This window comes from Heptranchias perlo, chromosome 1 (genome assembly GCF_035084215.1).
Source record: "Heptranchias perlo isolate sHepPer1 chromosome 1, sHepPer1.hap1, whole genome shotgun sequence".
NCBI lineage: Eukaryota > Metazoa > Chordata > Chondrichthyes > Hexanchiformes > Hexanchidae > Heptranchias > Heptranchias perlo.
The window spans coordinates 93517273-93538186 of record NC_090325.1 but is presented as its reverse complement, the minus strand read 5'-3'; the positions used below and the strand labels follow the sequence as shown (position 1 = coordinate 93538186).

At 47.0% G+C, this 20914-nt stretch overlaps 1 protein-coding gene across 3 annotated transcripts in view; it reads right to left on the bottom strand.

Annotated features, from left to right (window-relative positions):
• Positions 1–20914, bottom strand: part of rfc1 (replication factor C (activator 1) 1) — a 99290-nt gene that overhangs the window by 27773 nt on the left and 50603 nt on the right. For all 3 annotated transcript variants that reach the window (XM_067988687.1, XM_067988705.1, XM_067988695.1), the window contains 3 exons: positions 20085–20264; positions 19634–19738; positions 245–632 (listed from right to left, as the gene is read on the bottom strand). In XM_067988687.1, coding sequence (XP_067844788.1) covers positions 245–632; positions 19634–19738; positions 20085–20264 — 673 coding nt within the window. The remainder of the gene's footprint in view (positions 1–244; positions 633–19633; positions 19739–20084; positions 20265–20914) is intronic.

Below are 20914 nucleotides of genomic sequence, written 5' to 3'. Positions count from 1 at the left end.
CAAAGGTATATTTCTGCATCGCTCTGTCAGGAAAAGAAAAATCTCTTCCTTTTTAACAGAACTCAAAATGACTACGCAGAGATTTAAAATTTCGAGGCTTCAAAGAACAGGGAATGCAACAATTCTGAAGTCAGATACAGGTATTGATTAGACTTAATCATTTATAATATGAATGCTACAGCCCTGAATAAATATTAACCAATTCTGACTAAACACATACTGCACCAAGTTTAGTCATCCTCACCTACAGGTTTGCCGTCTCCAGAGTTGTTCTTGTGCCAATTTTTCAGCCAGCGGACTAGTTTATTTGCACAGCTCTGCTCCCCTTGTTGTCCTATTATATTCTTCAACGCTGTGGGTCTGTATTTATCCACCCACAGCAAACTCTGCTCTTCCTTCGCTGAAATCTGTGACTGAGGTTCAGACTTCAGTGCAGGCCTATTGGTAAAAAGTTCTGCTTTGAATGAAACACTCTTCTTCATACATCTCGAGGACTCGCCGTTCTCTGGTGTTGAAGGACTGCTCTTTTTATGTTCAGTTTGTTTCTTTGATGCTGGCGAGATGTTCTTACTATGCTCACCTTTTTGTGTGACCTTGCCAGCTTCTCCTGCAATGGACTTTGATTTTTTAACCTGTAATTTTAAAAATGAAGAAAATAAAATCTATCCTCATCAAGTCAATCAAGGGGCTTAAATTAATACATTAGTTGTGAAGGGAAGTTTTTTTTTGGTCATTTGCAGAGGTACTAATTAAGCAACATACAATGAAAGATCGCATTTATATAGCACCTTTCATGACCTCAAAATGTCCCAAAGCGCTTCAGAGCCAATTAAGTACTTTTTGAAGTGACGTCACTGTTGTAAAGTAGGGAAACGTCATAGCCAATTTGCGCACAGCAAGGTCCAACAATCAGCATTGAGATAAATGACTTTTTTTTTTAAAAAGTGATGTCAATTGAGCGATAAATGTTGGCCAGGACACCAGGAGAAACACTAGAAAGTTACGGCACAGAAGGAGGCCATTCCGCCCATCGTGTCCATGCCGGCCGAAAAAGAGCTATCCTGCTTATTCCCACTTTCCAGCCCTTGGTCCGTAGCCCTGTGGGTTACGCATTTCAAGTGCACATCCAAGTACTTTTCAAATGAGTTGAGGGTTTCTGCCTCTATCACCTTTTCAGACCCCCACCATCCTCGGTGAAAAAAGATTCTCCTCAGCTCCCCTCTAATCCTTCTACCAATTACTTTAAATCTATGCCCCCTGGTCAATGACCCCTCCGCTAAGGGAAATCGGTCCTCCCTATCCATTTTATCTAGTCCCATCATAATTTTATATACCTCAATTAAATCTCCCCTCAGCCTCCTTTGTTCCAAAGAAAACAACCCCATCCTATCCAATCTTTTTTCATAGCTAAAATTCTCCAGCCCTGGCAACATCTTCATAAATCTCCTCTGTACCCTCTCTAGTGCAATCACATCTTTCCTGTAACGTGGTGACCAGAACTGTAATGTAATGTAATCCCCTGCTTTTCTTCAAATAGTGCCATAGGATCTTTTACATCCATCTGAGAGCGCAGACGGGGCCTCGGTTTAATGTCTCATCCGAAAGACTGCACCTCCAACTGTGCAACACTCCCTCAGTATTGCACTGCAGTGTCAGCCTAGATTGTGCACTCGAGTCTCTGGAGGGGGACTTGAACAAATGACTTTCTGACTCAGAGATATATGAGTGCTGCCACTAAGCCAAGGCTGACATCTTACAAATTTCATACAAATTCATTAATGTGTATCATAACTAATACACAGCATGATTGCAGCCCATAGGTGAGAAATAAGGTCCTATGATGGATTGAAAACAGGCAGCTGTAAAAACTATCAAATTTAACAATCTGAAATGTTACCTTTTAGGTGAGCTACCTAACGGATTTAAGCATAGAATCATAGAAAATAGGATCAAGAGTAGGCCATTCGGCCCTTCGGGCCTGCTCCGCCATTCAAAATGATCATGGCTGATCGTCTAACTCAGTACCCTGTTCCTGCTTTTTCCCCATATCCCTTGATCCCTTTAGCATTGAGAAATATATTTATCTCCTTCTTGAATACATCTAATGACTTGGCCTCCACTGCCTTCTGTGGTAGAGAATTCCACAGGTTCACCACCCTCTGAGTGAAGAAATTTCTCCTCATCTCCGTTCTAAATGGCATACCCCGTATCCTGAGACTGTGACCCCTGGTTCTGGACTCCCCAGCCATCGGGAACATCCTCCCTGCATCTAGTCTGTCTAGTCCTGTTAGAATTTTATATGTTTCAATGAGATCACCTCTCATTCTTCTAAACTCTCGTGAATATAGGCCTAGTCGACCCAATCTCTCCTCATACGTCAGTCCTGCCATCCCAGGAATCAGTCTGGTAAACCTTCGTTGCACTCCCTTCATGGCAAGGACATCCTTCCTCAGATAAGGAACCAAAACTGCACACAATACTCCAGATGTGGTCTCACCAAGGCCCTAAACAACAGCAGTAAGACATCCCTGTTCCTGTACTCAAAACCTCTTGCAATGAAGGCCAACATACCATTCGCCTTCCTAACTGCTTGCTGCTCCCTTTCAGCGACTGATGTACAAGGACACCCAGGTCTCGTTGCACCTCCCCTTTTTCCAGTCTATCACCATTCAGATAATAATCTGCCTTTCTGTTTTTACAACCAAAGTGGATAATCTCACATTTATCCACATTATACTGCATCTGCCATGTTCTTGCCCAAATCACATTGGAGCCTCTTTGCATCCTCCTCACAGCTCACATTCCACCCCAGCTTTGTCATCTGCAAACTTGGAAATGTTACATTTAGTTCCCTCATCCAAATCATTGATATATATTGTGAATAGCTGGGGCCCAAACACCGATCCCTGCGGTACCCCACTAGTCACTGCCTGCCACCCGGAAAAAGACTCGTTTGTTCCTACTCTCCGTTTCCTGTCTGTCAACCAATTCTCAATCCATGCCAGTATATTCCCCCTAATCCCATGTGCTTTAATGGTGCACACTAACCTCTTGTGTGGGACCTTATCAAAAGCCTTCTGAAAATCCAAATACACCACATCCACTGGTTCTCCCCTATCTATTTCTACTAGTTACCTCCTCAAAAAACTCCAGTAGACATGTTAAGCATGATTTCCCTTTCATAAACCTATGCTGACTTTGTCCAATCCCATTAATGCCCTCCAAGTGTTCTGTTATCACATCTTTTATAATAGACTCTAGCATTTTCCCCAATACTGATGTTAGGCTAACTGGTCTGTAATTCTCTATTTTTTCTCTGCCTCCTTTTTTAAATAGTGGGGTTACATTTGCCAACCTCCAATCTGTAGGAACTGTTCCACAGTCCATAGAATTTTGGAAGATGACCGCCAATGCATCCACTATTTCCAGGACCACTTCCCTTAGTACTCTGAGCATGTGTCAATGCTCATTTTTTGTCTTAGAACAGTTAACACGCAGTACTGAAAGCATGGCTCATACTAAGCTTAGGGTGCTGTAAAACTGAAATTTACAATTAAAAAGAGAAAAAAAAGTGTTGGCTGAATCACACAAATTAAAATCAAAAGACTGAAATCACATCAAAAGCACTCATAGGAATATGGGAACAGGAGTAGGCCATTCAGCCCCTCGAGCCTGCTCCGCCATTTGATAAGATCGTGGCTGATCTGTGATCTAACTCCATATATCTGCCTTTGGCCCATATCCCTTAATACCTTTGGTTGCCAAAAAGCTATCTATCTCAGATTTAAATTTAGCAATTGAGCTAGCATCAATTGCTGTTTGCAGAAGAGAGTTCCAAACTTCTACCATCCTTTGTGTGTACAAATTTTTTCTAATCTCACTCCTGAAAGGTCTGGCTCTAATTTTTAGACTGTGCCCCCTACTCCTAGAATCCCCAACCAGCGGAAATAGTTTCTCTCTATCCACCCTATCTGTTCCCCTTAATATCTTATAAACTTCGATCAGATCACCCCTTAACCTTCTAAACTCTAGAGAATACAACCCTAATTTGTGCAATCTCTCCTCGTAATTGAACCCTTGAAGTCCGGGTATCATTCTAGTAAACCTATGCTGCACTCCCTCCAAGGCCAGTATGTCCTTCCGAAGGTACGGTGCCCAGAACTGTTCACCGTACTCCAGGTGCGGTATAACCAAGTCACAACTAGTCTTTAAACGAGTCACAACAGTATCTTCAAATTAATTATGTAGGAGTATTAAAGTGGAACTTGTGGGCAAACAGTATCTTTCTGTTTTCCCAAGAGGGGGGTTAAACTGTGCCACTAATCAATAGGAACCTAAATTACCATAGGACGTATCACGAGATCACAGCTGCACGTATTGGGGCCTCTCAGAGATACATGTTGGAAGTGTTTGATTCAACAAATGTACAATCAAAGGTTCCATAGATATATTTGGGTTTGGCAATTAAAGGCCTTATTCCAGGAAAGCAGCTGTCTATACGTGGGAATGAGAATTATAATATACTGTAGAATGAAAAGTGAAAGAACTAAACCCTACTAATGTACAAATACCAGGATTATTCTCATTACAAAAATACCTCATGCAATGTGGTACTCAGCCACACAAACCAAGGTCCCAGGTTTGATCCCTGGTTTGTGGTGAATTAGCTGATCTCAGTCAGAGCAGTGGTCGAGGGTGTTTCTGGACTAGGTGAGACGTTTTCCATATCTGATCATTTTCAGAAGGCATTTGATAAGATGTCTCAAGAGATTGGTTAGAAAATTCCGGTATATGGTATAAATGGAAATGTAGCAGCATGGATAGAAACAAAGAATTAGGATGAATAGGTTTTGATCAGACTGGAGATGGGTGGGAAGAGATGTACCCCAGGAGTCAATGTTGGGTTCATTTTTGTTCTTGGCATATATAGATGATTTGAGCTTGGGTATAGAGAACACAATTTAAACCTTGGCTGGCAACACAGCAGTAGGAGGTTTGACAACAGTAAGGACTGTAAAAGACTTCAGGAAGACAGACAGGTTAACAGAATGGCAGACAGGTGACAGATACAATTTAATGTGGATAAGTGAGGGGTAGTACATTTTGGCAGAAAGAAAGAAGGAATGAGAGTATACACTTAATGGAAGACATCGAAGGGTGTGGATTAACAGGAAACACAAAGGGGTTGAAATATATAATTCCCTAAAGTGCAAGTTCAAGCATATAAAGCCAATAGAATTTTGGGTTTTATAAATAGAGCTCCATCCTCTCCAATGCCTGGATGTCTTTCTCATAATTCAGTGACCAGAACCATCAAGTACTTCAGGTGGGCCCAGACCAACACGAGTTAGATTTGCACTCTTCCTCTGACTAAGATCCTATTAGTTGACTTCACTGCTGTTCCACACTTTTACTGATGGCATCAGCAATCTATCCACCTGCTCCCTCAAATCCTTCTCCTTTGTTGTGTCCTGCAGTATACCATTTAGCTTATATTAATTTTTTTTAATTATCTTTTCCCAATCTCATTGCTTTGCATTTGTCCTCATTATGATATCTTCCACTCATCAGCCCAGGTCCCCAATCTTTCCAGCCTCTTAGTGGGTTTTTATCAGCCTGTTCCCTATCGCAGTCCCTCCCAGTTTGGTATCATCTGCAAACTTGAGTTTTGTGTCCCTTCCCACTTCTAAGTCACTTTCATGACCATTATAGACAATAACAACCCCAACACTGATCCGAGGAACCCCACTAGATACCTCCTTCCATGCCTATCCAGCTCCATGTACAACCACCCTTGCTTCCTGTTTCAGCCAATTTCTCGATCCATTTCAGAAGCACTCCACCTGTGCCATGCCTTCCAACCTTGTGGACCAATCTCCTATGTGGCACCGTATTAAAAGCTTTGCTGAAATTTAAATAAACATCCACTGAGTTCCCCCTGTCCACAAGGTGGTAACTGCTCAAAGAACTCAAGAAATTCTTCAGACATGATGTCCCTCCCATAAGCTATGCTGGCCCCCTCTTATTGTTCTACATCTTTCCTGGCGGTTCACCATTTGTTCCTTCAGGACCGCCCCCCTCCACCACTACTTTCCCCAAGATGGATGTGAGGCTGTAAGAATTCTGGGATATTCCCCGAGTATGGAAATCTTTGGCCATTGCCTAAAATCCTAAGATGGAAGGATAGGTGAGAGCTCACCAGACAAATCAACAACACACACAGTGGAATGTGGGAGAATTACTGCTTCAGACACGTCTCTGTTTTAATGCAAAACCTACAGTAGGTGGTCAACGATCAGAAAGGCAGTAGGCCATTGAAAGAGGAAACTGCTCCAGACATGGTGGGGCCATGTCTTTGTTTTAAAGCAAAACCGATCAACACCTAGGACGTTGGATACAAAAGCAGCCCTATATACCAGGTGATCAACAATCAGAATGAATCGTAGAAGAACAATGGCCCATCGAGAAAAGCAATTGCAACATGATGAGAGACCATCAAAAGCCATCAAAGGTTCTTAAGGACTTTGTAAGAACTGTTTAAACAGACATGAAGTGCCTCATTTAAGTGACGAAGACCATTGTAAGAGGAGGGGTATATAAGTGGAAACTCGAAACCCCTCTCTCTCTCTCTCTCTCTCTCTCTGGCTCTTGCTTTTGTGTTCTGCTCCTCTTGTTCTGCCTGTCTCTTGGAGGAGAGCAGCTTCCAGCGAAACCAATGAACCCTACTTGAGAGAACCGGTCAGCCAGACCTTGCAAGTGCAAAGGATTGGTGAGCCTCGACCATACGTGTATGTGTGTGATAGGTGTCTCCAGGGTCCCCACCAACCTCTTAGTTTAGCAGGATAAAGTACTGTAGTGGGTGTGTGTAACTCAATGTACTGTGTAGGACCGTTTGTGTCATTATCTTCTTCGTGTTGACGGTATAATAAAACCAACATTCCAATTCAATTCAAACACCGAGTTTGTGTTCTCTGTGCTATTCGACTGCATGATCCATCACCGGGTGCGTTAGCGTAAGTCCCGTTTTCCTGAACCCCGATCCGTGAGGTATAAGTGTTCCTTGGCTTGACCGGGGACACAGATATCTGCACCAATCAATAGGGTGAGAACAACCCCAAAACACCCTACAAGGAAATGGCGAGCCAGCCAGGAGAAACAGGCAGTGTGCCCGTTGGATCACTGAGTCATAGCACAGTAGAATTGAAAGGGATGGAAAGGCAGATTAACAGGTATGCCTACACAAAGATTAATGTGGCTAAGCAGTGGGTTCTGGACTTGGTACACTCCAGCTGCCTGCAACAGAGTGCGGCGGTGTGGACGGGGTCCAAAGACCATAAGAAGTCTCAGGAGAAGGCCGTTTGGTTGCTGTGTCTAGTGAAAGAAGTCCAGCTGTTGAGAGCAGCTGGACCGGCTAGAGCAGGAACTAGAGGCAGCGGATAGGGAAGCAGAAGCAAGGGGTGTAGTGTCGAGCCAGTTGTTAGAAAGGCTCCACTACACAGAGCGTGAGATGAGTAACCAAGTAAAAGCCTCCCGGACCGAGGTAGAATTCCTAAGGGGTGAGCTGACCGAGGCAAGAACCCTGGTTAGGAACAGTCGGAATGAAATACGGGCATTAGAGTATGAGAATGCAGAGTAGAAGAGCGTCTCAGGGATACGAGGGGCGCCTATATGGTGATGAATGAAACGACCCAGGGAGGGAGACAGATCACAGTCTGTGCTAGGAAAGGATTCAGGAGTTAACCCAAGCTCTGTCCAATGCCAGAGGAATGGTGTGTCTGGTAGCGCCAGGGGCAGCCTCGGTGGCCAGGGATGGGAGACGATGGGGAGGTAGCATAGCGGAACCAGAGGTGAGGGTGGCCGTAGGGTCCCAGGGTGGGACTGACGGGGGGGAGCCTACCCCAAAGGACGGTGCTGAGTGTCCCCGATGGTCCGACGGGGCCAGGGAGACCCGAGGATCCCATGGGTGCGGGGAACCAGGAAGGCCTGACGAAGTCCGGGTACCCCGGGTATGCGAGAGACCCCGATGGTCCGGTGATGTCAGGGAATCTCGGGGACATGGGAAGTCCAGAGGTTCCAGGGAGGCTCGAGGATCCCATGGGTAGAGGATGTCTGGAAGACCCGAATTGGTCTGGACGCTCCGTTGGGAGCAGAGGGAGGCCCCTGGTAGGTCCAGTGAGGGCAGGGGAGCTTCCGGGAAAGGGAAGCCTAGAGGGTCCGGTCAAGCCTAGGCGACCCATGTGCCCTCTGCGACAGCAGAAGTTCGGCCCGTCGGCAGATAACGGGGACAGAGGGCAGTTGCAGAGTGACTACGTGATTCCATTGATGGCGAACTAACGATCAAGGGTGCGGCAGCGCATCGACAACTGGTTCGACGGGGAAGACCCCAATCTTACCGAGGAAGTGGGGGTGCGCTGGCTCACAGCGGTGTACCAGAATGACACCGGGGATGAGCCAAAGGGGAAGGGGAAACTCTATGAGGCTCATCACGGGGAGAAAAGGAGAGAATGGCGTCATGAAGGGGGTAGTGGGCCCCCGATAGAGCGGAAAAAGGAGTGGCGCACCGATGGGGGGTAGTGGGCCCTCAAACTTAACATGCTTCGGGTGTGGGAAGACGGGCCACGGCCGGTGCAGAGACCCTACCAGGAGGGCGATGCTCAGGAACTCGCCCTGTTGATGTGTGCCGTGAGACAGGTCCTGGCACAGGGGAAGGGGAAGCTGGACGCAGCCGTGCCCAGCACAGCCCGTCGCACCCCCACAGCCCTGACTAGAGAGCGCCCAGCCCGTACTCCTGTGTCCGTTGCACTATGACGAATGGGGCAGACCCTGCGTGGACATGGAGGTGGAGGGGGTCAAGGGGGAGTACCTGATTGACACCGGGGCATCGAGCACGGTGATCAAAGATGATAACCCGGCCAACTTCACCCCCGTCCAGCGGGAAGCCGTTCGACCTAGTGGGCTTCACAGGAGACGAGCAGGCGGGCGCGATTTCCAAGCCTCTAGAGGTCCACCTGGGTACCCTTCGCACACGGTGGAAGGTGGTGCTTCTCAGGTGGAAGCAGCCGAGATCCGGTGTCCTCGGGGACGACTTTATGTTGGCACACCGAGTGATAGTGGATCTCCGGAACCACTGCTTGTGGGGAGCGGGGGGTTCCGAGAAGGCAGAGGAAGTGTTTGTTATCCCAAGAGATAGCGAGGGGAGCTGCTGCACCTTGCGGCAGAAGGAGAGCTACGACCTGGGGGATCTGGTCGCAAGCACCCCAGCCCCGTTCCAAGGGATTGTGCAGGCGAACTCAGCAGCGTTCGCCTCGCACAAGCATGATTGTGGTCGAATGACGGAAATGGAGGTCCGGGTCAAGGGGGACCCGATGTCACGGCCACATAAGCAGTACGGGAAGGAAGCCGAGGCAGACCTGGAGACAGCACTGGGATCCCTTGTAGAGCAGGGGGTGTTGAGAACGATAGCAACCCACGTGAACTCGCCATTGTGGCCGGTTAAGAAACCGGACGGGTCGTGGCGAGCCACGGTGGACTATCGCGTCCTCAACAAAAATATCCCAGCATGCGCGCCCACGGTCGCAGCCGTAGCCGAGTTGATAGTAGGAATTCCAGCCACCGCTACTGTGTTTACGGTGCTGGACATTTCCAACGGGTTCTGGTCCATACCCCTGAAAAGGGAGGACCAGTACAAGTTCGTGTTCACGTTCAAGGGACAGCAGTACACGTGGACGTGCCTACCCCAGGGGTTTCATAATTGCCAGTCCATTTTCCACCAGAGCATGGCTGAAGCCCTGAAGGCGTTCAGCCAACCCCACCAGATGGTACAGTATGTAGATGACCTCTTGCTCTTCTCAGAAGGGAAGGAGGAGCATGGGGCCCTATTAGACGAGTTACTTGGGCTGCTCAGGGAGGCGGGGTTGAAGGTTAACCCCAAAAAAAGCCCAGATTGGTCAGGAGGAGGTCAAGTTTCTGGGTCTGACCATACGGGCAGGAGAGAGAGCAATAGATGAGGCAAGGAGGGAGGCGATACGGGAGTTGCCGGAGCCAAAGGACATTATGGGGGTAAGGTCTTTTCTGGGACTCACCGGGTACTGCCGAGACTTTATTGAGGGCTACGCCACCACAGCAGCCCCTCTACTTCGGCTCCTCCACAAGGGAGTCGAATGGGAGTGGGATTCCAACTGCAGGGCAGCGTTTGAGCGCCTCAAAGGAGATCTCCTGACAGCACCAGCACTAGGGGCTGTAAATGAGTGGGAGGACTTCTCACTGGATGTAGCTGAGGGCGAGGACAGCTTGGAGGCAGTGCTGCTGCAGGAGCAGCACGGCAAGCTGAAGCCCGTAGTGTAGGCCTCCCGAGTCCTCACCGATGTAGAGCGGGGGGTACTCCGACTGTGAGCGGCACCTCTTGGCCACGCATTGGGCCATGAAGCGCTTCCAGCTCTTCACGGGGTTATCCCAGATAACTCTATTAACCATCACACCCCCACTCAGATGCTGCTGGACGGCAGGATCAAGGACGGCACAGTGAGCGGTGCTCGCATTGCACGCTGGACCTTGCTTCTGTCTCAGTTAAATCTGAAAGTGCAGGGACTCACGGAGCCCCGCTTGGCGCTGAACCTCCTTTATACGGGAGAGCCCCATAGGTGCTCGGTCGAGGGGGTTTGGGACCAGGACATAGGTTTCAAGGCCGGTATTTATCCTACCGGCCGGGATATCTATGTTGATGGGTCCAGTTCGGTGGTGAAGGGAGAGAGGCTCACAGGTTGTGGGATTTATGACCCCGAGAACCAGGTGGAAAGGGCAATTAAACTCCCGGCAAAAATGAGCGCCCAACAAGCATAACTCGCGGCGGTAGCGTACGTGGTCACGCACCCTGCGCTGTTTCCCCCTCCTTACACCATTTGCTCAGTTTCTATGTTCACGTGTAACTCGTGTACTGAGTATCTGCCGATCTGGAGCCACCGTGGTTTCAAAGCGGCGGATGAGAAGCCCCCAGTAACAGCACCATTATTAAGGAGAATCCTGAGCGCCGTTGAGGGGAAGGAAGGGTTTTATATCCATAAGTTTAAGGCCCACTCAAAGAATGAGCCCCGATGGAAGGGGAATTCTAGGGCAGACGAGCTGGCCAAGAAGGGGGCCAGAGAGGGAGAAGTATGGGACCTCTATCAGATAGGGGCGATTCGAGACAAAGGAGGGACACAAGGGGTAGTGTTAGCCCCAGACCTGCACCGGATGCAAGAGCAGGACCCCGAGATCAAGGCGGTCATAGGGGCGTTGAAAGAAGGAAAGAATGTACAAGGGCCGTATGGAGCGGCCGATGTAACGTTGAAACAAGGAATGATGTTTAAGGGGGACAAATGGGTAGTCCCGGAGCAGCACCGGGAGGACTTCCTCCAGTTGGCACACGGGGGACCAGGAGCAGGGCACCCCGGGCCAGAGACAACGTGGAAGCGGGTAGAAGAGGCCGGGTGGTGGCCTCAACTTAGAGGGGACGGAAGGGAGTTCTGCACACACCGTTTGGTGTGCGCGTCGAACAACCCCAATCCCCAGCGAAGGAAGGCAGTTTTGGGCCACGTTAGAAGGGTAGAGGGGCCATGGCGGTCCCTGCAAATCGATTACATCGGGCCGCTGCCGACCACAAGTTGGGGGCACAGGCATTGTCTAGTGGTGGTAGATGTGTTTTCGAAGTGGGTGGAAGCGTTCCCCTGCAGGTCGGCCACAGCATTAGCAACCGCGAGGTGTTCTCCCGGTGGTGGTTGCCACATGTGGTGGAGTCCAACCAGGGGAGCCACTTTACTGGAAGGGTAATGCAGGCCACGCTTCAGCTTTTGGGGATACAGGGGAAGTGGCATGTGTCCCACAATCCCCAGTCGTCAGGAATTGTGGAACGCATGAACCAGACCCTGAAGGAGAGATTAAGGAAGGAGATTGGCCCTTCCTACGATCCTCATTGGGGTACGGGCCAGCCCGTCCCGGAGCACCGGGTATTCCCCACACCAGTTAATGACGGGGAGAGAGATGAGGACCCCCACGCATTTGTTAGCACCAGGCTTGAATGAGACGCAGCTCAGGGAAGTGAAGCAAGACCGGTTTGTCAGTAATCGTCACGACACGCTGCGGGCGATTTACCTGCAAGCTGCAGGTAATATAGGGAGGCAGCACAGGCAGAATCAGTTACTGCTGGAGCCACAGCGCTGCCAGGAATGGAAGGTCGGAGACCAGGTGATGGTCCGTAACTACGCCCACGTAGGGGTGTTCGAGCCACTGTACATGGGGCCATTTAACATCGTAGATAAGGCTAGCCCCATGGTTTATGCAGTGAAGCTCCCCAGGAGGACGAGATGGCTGCACATCAATCAGTGCAAGCTATATACTCCTAGGAAGGAGAGAACGGCAGCCAAGGTGAAGGACGGCACAGGTCGGGTGTCCTCGTTGGCGAGCCGTGGTCTCCCACCGATCATGTGGGACGACGAGGAAGAGGCCAGGGTAGGGGTGAGAAGGAGCGACCACTACTATATACATGGTTGTCGACAAAGCCACCCACGACTACAGGGAAACTAGCCGGGGCTTTTGCGATGCCGCGGGGGTGAGTTTGGTGGACACCTACCGGACTATCACAGGGAAACAAGGGGGTGTAGAAGTGTGTTGGAACAAGTGGTGGAAGGAGGAACAAGGGATTTATGTGTGTGTGTGGGGATCGTTGTGGGTCTGTCCGAAGGGTGCGTCAATTGCCTTCCAGAGGCAATGGCAGGACGAAGGGACAGGTATGGGATGGTACAGGAGTCACATTTCCTGTGTGTCCCTGGATCCCTACAACACAATAAATGCCCCCGAGCTTGTGACGCAGGAGAAGAGGCCCCCGCCAACACCCCGACTGGTTAGGGAAGATGAGACAGCTTGTCCGCACACCACACCGGGTCCCGGGAATGGGTTAGTGTTAGTTCCCACGGGAAGGGTATTATACCACGAGGTACACCATCAGATCACCTCAGGTGATTCTGAGCCTCACGCGAGTCCAGTTACCATCATGGTGCCCGGTAGAGACGGAGAAATTGTACGAGACATTGCTCAGAACCATGTACCATCAGTTCTATGAATTAAGCTACAGTGAGGATCACTCAAATGTTGAGAGAAGCCCCAGGGAGGGCACCGGTTCTAGTAGGTCCAAGCGTGGACTGATAAACGATGCAGCGACTGCGTTCAGTACAGGAATGTCGGTGATTAACAGTCTGGATAATGCTGAGTTACAGGTGCAGATAAACACCCTCAGGAACCAGTTGCAAAAGGTCCTGGGGGACGGGAACGAGATCGTTACGAATGAGTTGCATGAGGACCAAGCAATGACCATCCACTGGAGCGAAGTGATTGCCCAGCTCGAGTCTCATGCTAGAACCATAAACACTTTAATGAGGGAAGATAAGAATGCCTCTGCTCAGGCGGTGCGGAATGACGCTTGAGTGTTTTACGGTGCCTGGCTGTTAAATGAAGGACGCAGTAATTTGGAAGACCTTAGGGAAGGTCGCGTCTCTTCATGGGTCACGAACCGGCACCTCGCAGCGATCAGTCTGTACCACAACGAGCTGAGTTTGTGTCAGCTTCGGTCGGCCTCGGAAGCGTTCCCAGTTCCGATGGACTGCGGCCGGTCGAACCACACAATTATGGGGATAGTGTTACGGTTACCGGTCCTCAGCAGGGGTCAGAGGCCTGCGCCGGTATACCGAGTTGAGAACATTGGGGTAATAAGGAACGGTGTCCATGTGCGACACCGGGAGGTCCCAGCATACGTGATCCAGTGGGAGCACGGTGTGGGTGGGAGTGACCTGCAGGGATGTCAGATGCATGGGGAACACCTTGTCTTGTGCCCTCAGCATCTGAACCTGTTTGATCAACCAGTGTGTGGGTTTAAATCAGAGGGAACGGAACTGTTGAGTTGTACCATGGAGGCGTTGGATGGGGATCACGCATCGCCTCAGGTGGCATACTCCGGGAACGGTACGTATTGTGTCACCGCGGGGGTGGACAGGTACAGGGTTCACGAGGACACGTGGTGTCGTGTGACCAAAAGCACCGTCTGCTTTAGGCCCAGCACCAAAGTACAGATTGGGAATGAGCAACTGCTTCCGATCGCAGGGAGGCAGTTACGGTTGGAAATCAATGATTCCGTGGGAAATTGCAGAGGTATCTGGCCACGTTTGGGTATGACATCCCACCTCTGCCTGATCACCTCACAGCCTTGGTTAAAGCAGTGGAATGGTTCAGGCTTATTTTTACAAACTGGAACAGCACAGTAGAGAGATAGGGACAGCGATCCTGGATATGGTATCGCCACCGTGGGGAGACTTCGGTTTAAATATAGAGATCCCACTGTGGATCCGAATAATTTCACATGTTCTGGTTGTGTTACAGCGTCTCATGGTTCTGTACCTGATACGAAAAGCTTGCGTGGGGAATCGAGACACTCTCCGGCACAGACAGGACTGGTTGCTGGAAAGACCCACCGGGGCCCCAATGTACAGCCCATGAGATGCACGACAAGCTCTGATGAGATGTTTTAAACTCTGCAATTAAAGGTTTTTAGTTCTCTGTAATGAAAAGTCCAAAAGCTTGTACAATCCTCTGTAGACAAAAGTTTGACCAAAGGGCATCTTCTGTAACGTAAGGTCAGAAGCTGGTGTTTGTGATGTAATGTTTCACATGTACAGTTAAGTTAATTTTGAAAATGTGTATGTAACTGAGGGGGGAAATGGACAAGGCAATGGCTCCCCAAGTTAGTGTAACGGGGGAGGGAGAGCTTGGTTGGCATCGCTGGGGGCGGGGGGGGGGACTCTCACACGCGCCGCACCAGGAAGCATCAACCAGGGAAAAGTATGTTTCGAGGAATCCACGTCCTTTAAGGGACTCGCTTCCTTATAGGGGCAACTGTAAGAATTCTGGGAATTCCACCTTTTCCCTGAGTATGGAAAACTTTGGCCATTGACAAAAATCCTAAGATGGAAGGATAGGTGAGAGGTCACCAGACAAATCAACAACACACACACAGTGGAATGTGGGAGAATTACTGCTTCAGACACGTCTCTGTTTTAATGCAAAACCTATAGCAGGTGGTCAACGATCAGAAAGGCAGTAGGCCATTGAAAGAGGAAACTGCTCCAGACATGGTGGGGCCATGTCTTTGTTTTAAAGCAAAACCGATCAACACCTAGGACATTGGATACAAAAGCAGCCCTGTATACCAGGTGATCAACAATCAGAATGAATCGTAGAAGAACAATGGCCCATCGAGAAAAGCAATTGCAACATGATGAGAGACCATCAAAAGCCATCAAAGGTTCTTAAGGACTTTGTAAGAACTGTTTAAACGGACATGAAGTGCCTCATTTAAGTGACGAAGACCATTGTAAGAGGAGAGGAATATAGGTGGAAACTCGAAACCACTCTCTCTCTGGCTCTTGCTTGCTCTTGTGTTCTGCTCCTCTTGTTCTGCCTGTCTCTTGGAGGAGAGCAGCTTCCAGCGAAACCAACGAACCCTACTTGAGAGAACCGGTCAGCCAGACCTTGCAAGTGCAAAGAATTGGTGAGCCTCGACCATACGTGTGTGTGTGTGTGTGATAGGTGTCTCCAGGGTCCCCACCAACCTCTTAGTTTAGCGGGATAAAGTACTGTAGTGGGTGTGTGTAACTCAATGTACTGTGTAGGACCGTTTGTGTCATTATCTTCTTCGTGTTGACTGTATGATAAATCCAACATTCCAATTCAATTCAAACATCGAGTTTGTGTGTTCTCTGTGCTATTTGACTGCGTGATCCATCACCGGGTGCGTTAGCGCAAGTCCCGTTTTCCTGAACCCCCAATCCATGAGGTATAAGTGTTCCTTGGCTTGACCGGGGACCAGATATCTGCACCGATCAATAGGGTGAGAACCCCAAAACACCCTACAAGGCCAAATGTCCAAGATCTCCGTTTCCCCCTTTTAAAAAAAATAGATTGGCATCACATTCCCTCTCTACTCCTACTTCCCCGTTTCCAAGGATTCCCACGAAAACATGCCCAAATTCATTAGCAATTTCCTTAAGTACTCTAGGCTGCACCCTGTCTGGATCGAAGGCCTTGGCTTCCTTCAGTGATTTCACCCTCAGCTTTTATCAGTGACATCCATTTTTCTTAGAATCTCGCTCTAGAAATTCTCTGAAAAATATGTTCCATAATCCCTAAAGTGATTTGCAGACTGCAGGAAGGGAAGGAATTACCCCAAAAAACAAACTTTTATGTATATAATGTGACACCATCACAAAATTTTTGCAGGAATTGGGGGGGGGGGGGGGGCGGTGGAAGAGAAGAGAAATAGACAAGAGACATCAAAGCAACATCAGAACCAATCTGCAATCAATTTAGTTCCAATTTTAAAAATGCATTTTATCAATTACTCAACTAATGGCATAATGAGAATACATAAATAGCTGTAACAAAATTGATGAATCGACACCTCAAATAGAAATAAATATGTACGATCTGATAGCCAATACAGAGAGACGTGGCTGCAAGATGACAAAGGCTGGAACCCGAATATTCAAGGGTACTTGACATTTCGGAAGGACATGAAGCTAGGAAAAGGTGGAGGGGTAGCTCTGTTAATTAAGGATGACATGAGTATAATAGAGAGAAATTACCTTAGTTCTAAAGATCAAGATGTAGAATTAGTTTGGGTAGAGATAAGAAATAGTAACGGCAAGAAGTCACTTGTGGGAGTAGTTTATAGGCCCCCTAACAGTGACCACATTGTAGGACAGGGTGTACAGGAAGAAATAATGGGGGCATGTGAGAAAGGATCAGCGATAATCATGTGAGATTTTGATCTACATCTAGATTGGAAGAATCTGATTGGCAAAGGTAGCCTGGAAGATGAGTTCATAGAGTGCTTTCGGGACAGTTTCTTCGAGCAGCACGTTCTAGAGCCAACCAGAGATCAGGCTATTCTAGATCTGGTAATGTGTAATGAGACAGGATTAATTAATGACCTCATTGAAAAGGAGCCTCTAGGCAGCAGTGATCACATTATGATTGAATTTCACATTCAGTTTGAGGGAGAGAAAAGATTAGGTCTAAGACTAGTGTTTTAAACTTAAATAAGGGCAATTATGAGGGCATGAAGACAGAGCTGGCTAAAGTGAACTGGGAAATTAGGTTAAGGGATAGGTCAGTAGAGATGCAGTGGCAGACATTTAATGAGATATTTCATAACACTCAGCAAAGATACATTCCAGTGAGAAAGAAAGACTCTAGGAGGAGGACGTACCATCTGTGGCTAACTAAGGAAGTTAAAGATAGTATCAAATTGAAAGAAAAGCATACAATTCCACGAAGATTAGTGGCAGGTCAGAAGAGTGGACAGAATATAAAAATCAGCAAAGAATGACTAAAAGAATAACAAGGAAGGAGAAATTAGAGTAAGAGAGAAAGCTAGCTAGAAATATAAAAAAATATAGTAAGAGTTTCTACAAGTATTTAAAAAGGGAGAGAGTCCTCTAGAGTGTGTGTCTGGGGAATTAATAATGGAGAATAAGGAAATGGCGGATGAATTGAACAGATATTTTGCATCCGTCTTCACTGTAGAGGATACCAATAACATGCCAGAAATAATTGTGACTCAAGAGGTGAAGGGGAGGGAGGAACTTAAAACATTTACAATCACCAGGGAAAAGGTGTTGAAAAAATTATTAGAACTAAAAGCTGACAAGTCCCCAGGTCCTGACAGACTTCATCCTAGGGTCTTAAAAAGAAGTGGCTGCAGAGGTAGTAGATGCATTGGTATTCATTTTCCAAAATTCCCTAGATTCTGGAAGAGTCCCATCAGATTGGAAAATAGCAAATGTAACTCCTCTATTCAAGAAAGGAGGGACACAGAAAGCAGGAAACTACAGGCCAGTTAGCTTAACATCTGTTCATAGGGAAAATGCTAGAATCTATTAAGGAGGTTATCGCAGGGCACTTTAGAAAATCTCAACGCAATCAAGTAGAGTCAACACAGCTCTGTGAAAGGGAAATCGTGTTTGACTAACTTATGAGTTCTTTGAGGAAGTAACAAGCAACATGGATAAAGGGGATCCTGTGGATGTGGTGTACTTGGATTTCCAGAAGGCTTTTGACAAGGTGCCACATCAAAGGCTACTACACAAAATAAGAGCTCATGGTGTAAGGGGTAACATATTAGCATGGATAAAGGATTGGTTAGCTAACAGGAAACAGAGAACAGGCATAAATGGGTCATTTTCAGGTTGGCAAGATGTAACGAGTGGAGTGCCACAGGGATCAGTGCTTGGGCCTCAACTATTTACAATCTATATCAATGACTTGGATGACGGGACCGAATGTATAGTTGCTTAATTTGCTGATGATACAAAGGTAGGTAAGAAAGTAATATACATAGGTTAAGTGAGCGGGCAAAAATTTGGCAGATGGAGTATAATGTGGGAAAATGTGAACTTGTCCATGTTGGCAGGAGGAATAGAAAAGCAGTATATTATTTAAATGGAGAGAGATTGCAGAACTCCGAGGTACAGAGGGATCTAGGTGTCCTAGTACATGAATCACAAAAACTTAACATGCAGGTACAGCAAGTGATTAGGAAAGCAAATGGAATGTTGTCATTTATTGCAAGGGGAATGGCATATAAAAGTAGAGATGTTTTGCTACAGTTGTACAGGGCATTGGTGAGGCCACATCTAGAATACTGTGTGCAGTTTTGGCCTCCTTATTTAAGAAAGGACATAATTGCTTTAGAGGTGGTTCAGAGAAGGTTCACTCGACTGATTCCTGGGATGAGGGGGTTATCTTATGAGGAAAGGTTGGACAAGTTGTGCCTGTATACACTGGAGTTTAGAAGAATGAGAGGTGATCTTATTGAACCATATAAGATCCTGAGGGGACTAGAAGAGATAGATGCTGAGAGGATGTTTCCTCTCTAGAACTAGGGGCTAGTTTAAAAATAAGGGGTCTTCCATTTAAGACGGAGCTGAGGAGAAATTTTTTCTCTGAGGGTCGTGAGTCTGTGAAACTCCCTTCCCCAGAGAGTGGTGGAGGCAGGTCACTGAATATTTTTAAGGCTGAGTTGGATAGATTCCTGATTAACAAGGGAGTCAAAGGTTATAGTAGGTAGATGGAAAAGTAGGGTTGAGGTCACAATCAGATCAGCCATGATCTTATCAAATGGCAGAGCAGGCTAGAGGGGCCGAATGCCCTACTCCTGCTCTTAATTCGTATATATGTTCGTATGTAACCTATAGCTGAGCGTGACTCATGACCATGATTTATGAGGTTAATCCACTCATCACAGATCAATCTCAGGCAAGTCACCTGCAAGACTTGAGAGAAATGGCAGATTCTATCTTGCATTAAGTCTTGGTGGGCTGGCCAAGGAAGAGCATTAACTGCATTCAATGAAGTAGGCACAGGTTATCATCCCATGAGAAAACAGTGTGGATATTATGTACTAACTTCATAAACTGACCACCATAACAGAAGCATACAACTAACTATTATTTTAATCATGAGGACACCAATCCTGACTAGCTCATAGCTCTACTATCTTGGAGATATGAACGACATGAAGATTGAGTACTTTATTTCTTCAAAAACTGACCTCATCTTCAGCTGCAATCTCATACTTGGATCTCTTTCCTGGCATTCTACGGATCAGATCCAGCAGTCCATCTTCATCGATTTGTTTTGTTCCAAGACTATCTGCCTAAAAATGTTGTTTAAAAAAAATAAAACACTGCTTAAATTCATAATGAAAAATGATTAATTGAGGATCTATGTGGTGCTTTCAAAAAGTCATGGAATGTCAATATTACAAACTTCAGGTCGGCAAAGAAGAACATGACAGCAATTATGAAAAAACGATCCCTATCTCGTATGTAGTTAGAATACTGCACTACAGTTTTATAATGGCAATATTAAAGATCACAAAGGCCACCTTTAATGCCACAGAATCAGCGCCACTCATACATCGACTGGTATCAATTGTACCTCCAACCATTTCTAAGACTAATGCTCACATTACTAAACATGTGCTACCAACAGGTACTCACTTTGTCCAGCTTTGCTCGTCCACCTTCTCGACCAGTCACCAGGTAATTTGTTTTCCTACTAACATTTCCTGTCAGCTTCCCTCCATGGCGCTCGATTAAAGACTTGGCATCATCACGTTCCATGGACTCCAGAACTCCTGTAATGACGAACGAAAGTCCTTCCAAGCAGTTCTCAGCTCCCTTAATGATAAGAATTTGAATAGTCATTATAATCAGAAGATACTAATCACTCTTTGCACGAGGTCTTTATGTTTGTGAGAAGATGCGACAAAGCGAGACAAGAGATAGATTTGAGGCTAGAGGTAGCAGAATTGCCTAACAGGTGCCAAGTTTTGTTTTAATATCCTTTCCAGGCGTGCAAGAGAGGTGTTAGAAAAGCCTACCTTTATATGGGAGCAATAATGGACTTGGCCTCTACAATGAATTAAGAGCTGGTGAGAGAAAAGAAAGTGATTGGCATGAAAGAGGAAAAAGTTCCTGGAGGCAGCTTTAGCAATGGGACTGCCATTTGAGATCACAAGAGACACCAAGGCTGTAAACGAAGAAAGACTAAGGTGTAGCCGAAAAGGTAAGAATTGCTACATGTTGGTTTCGATTTGAGAGAGGTGAAGAAACAAATTCTTCAAAGAATGTAAAGAAACAAGACTTACACTGATCCATTGAAGAACATCAAGATGTAGTGATTCAAGCACTGCACTGTAAAAGCATGAAGGTTATGTGCACATGCAATCTAAAGAACCTTGAATGTAAAGAGAAATTTTCAGCAAATGAGTGAATAGGATTGGAAGACAAGTACCATGGGAAATTCTACAAAGTAGTAAACTTGAGGA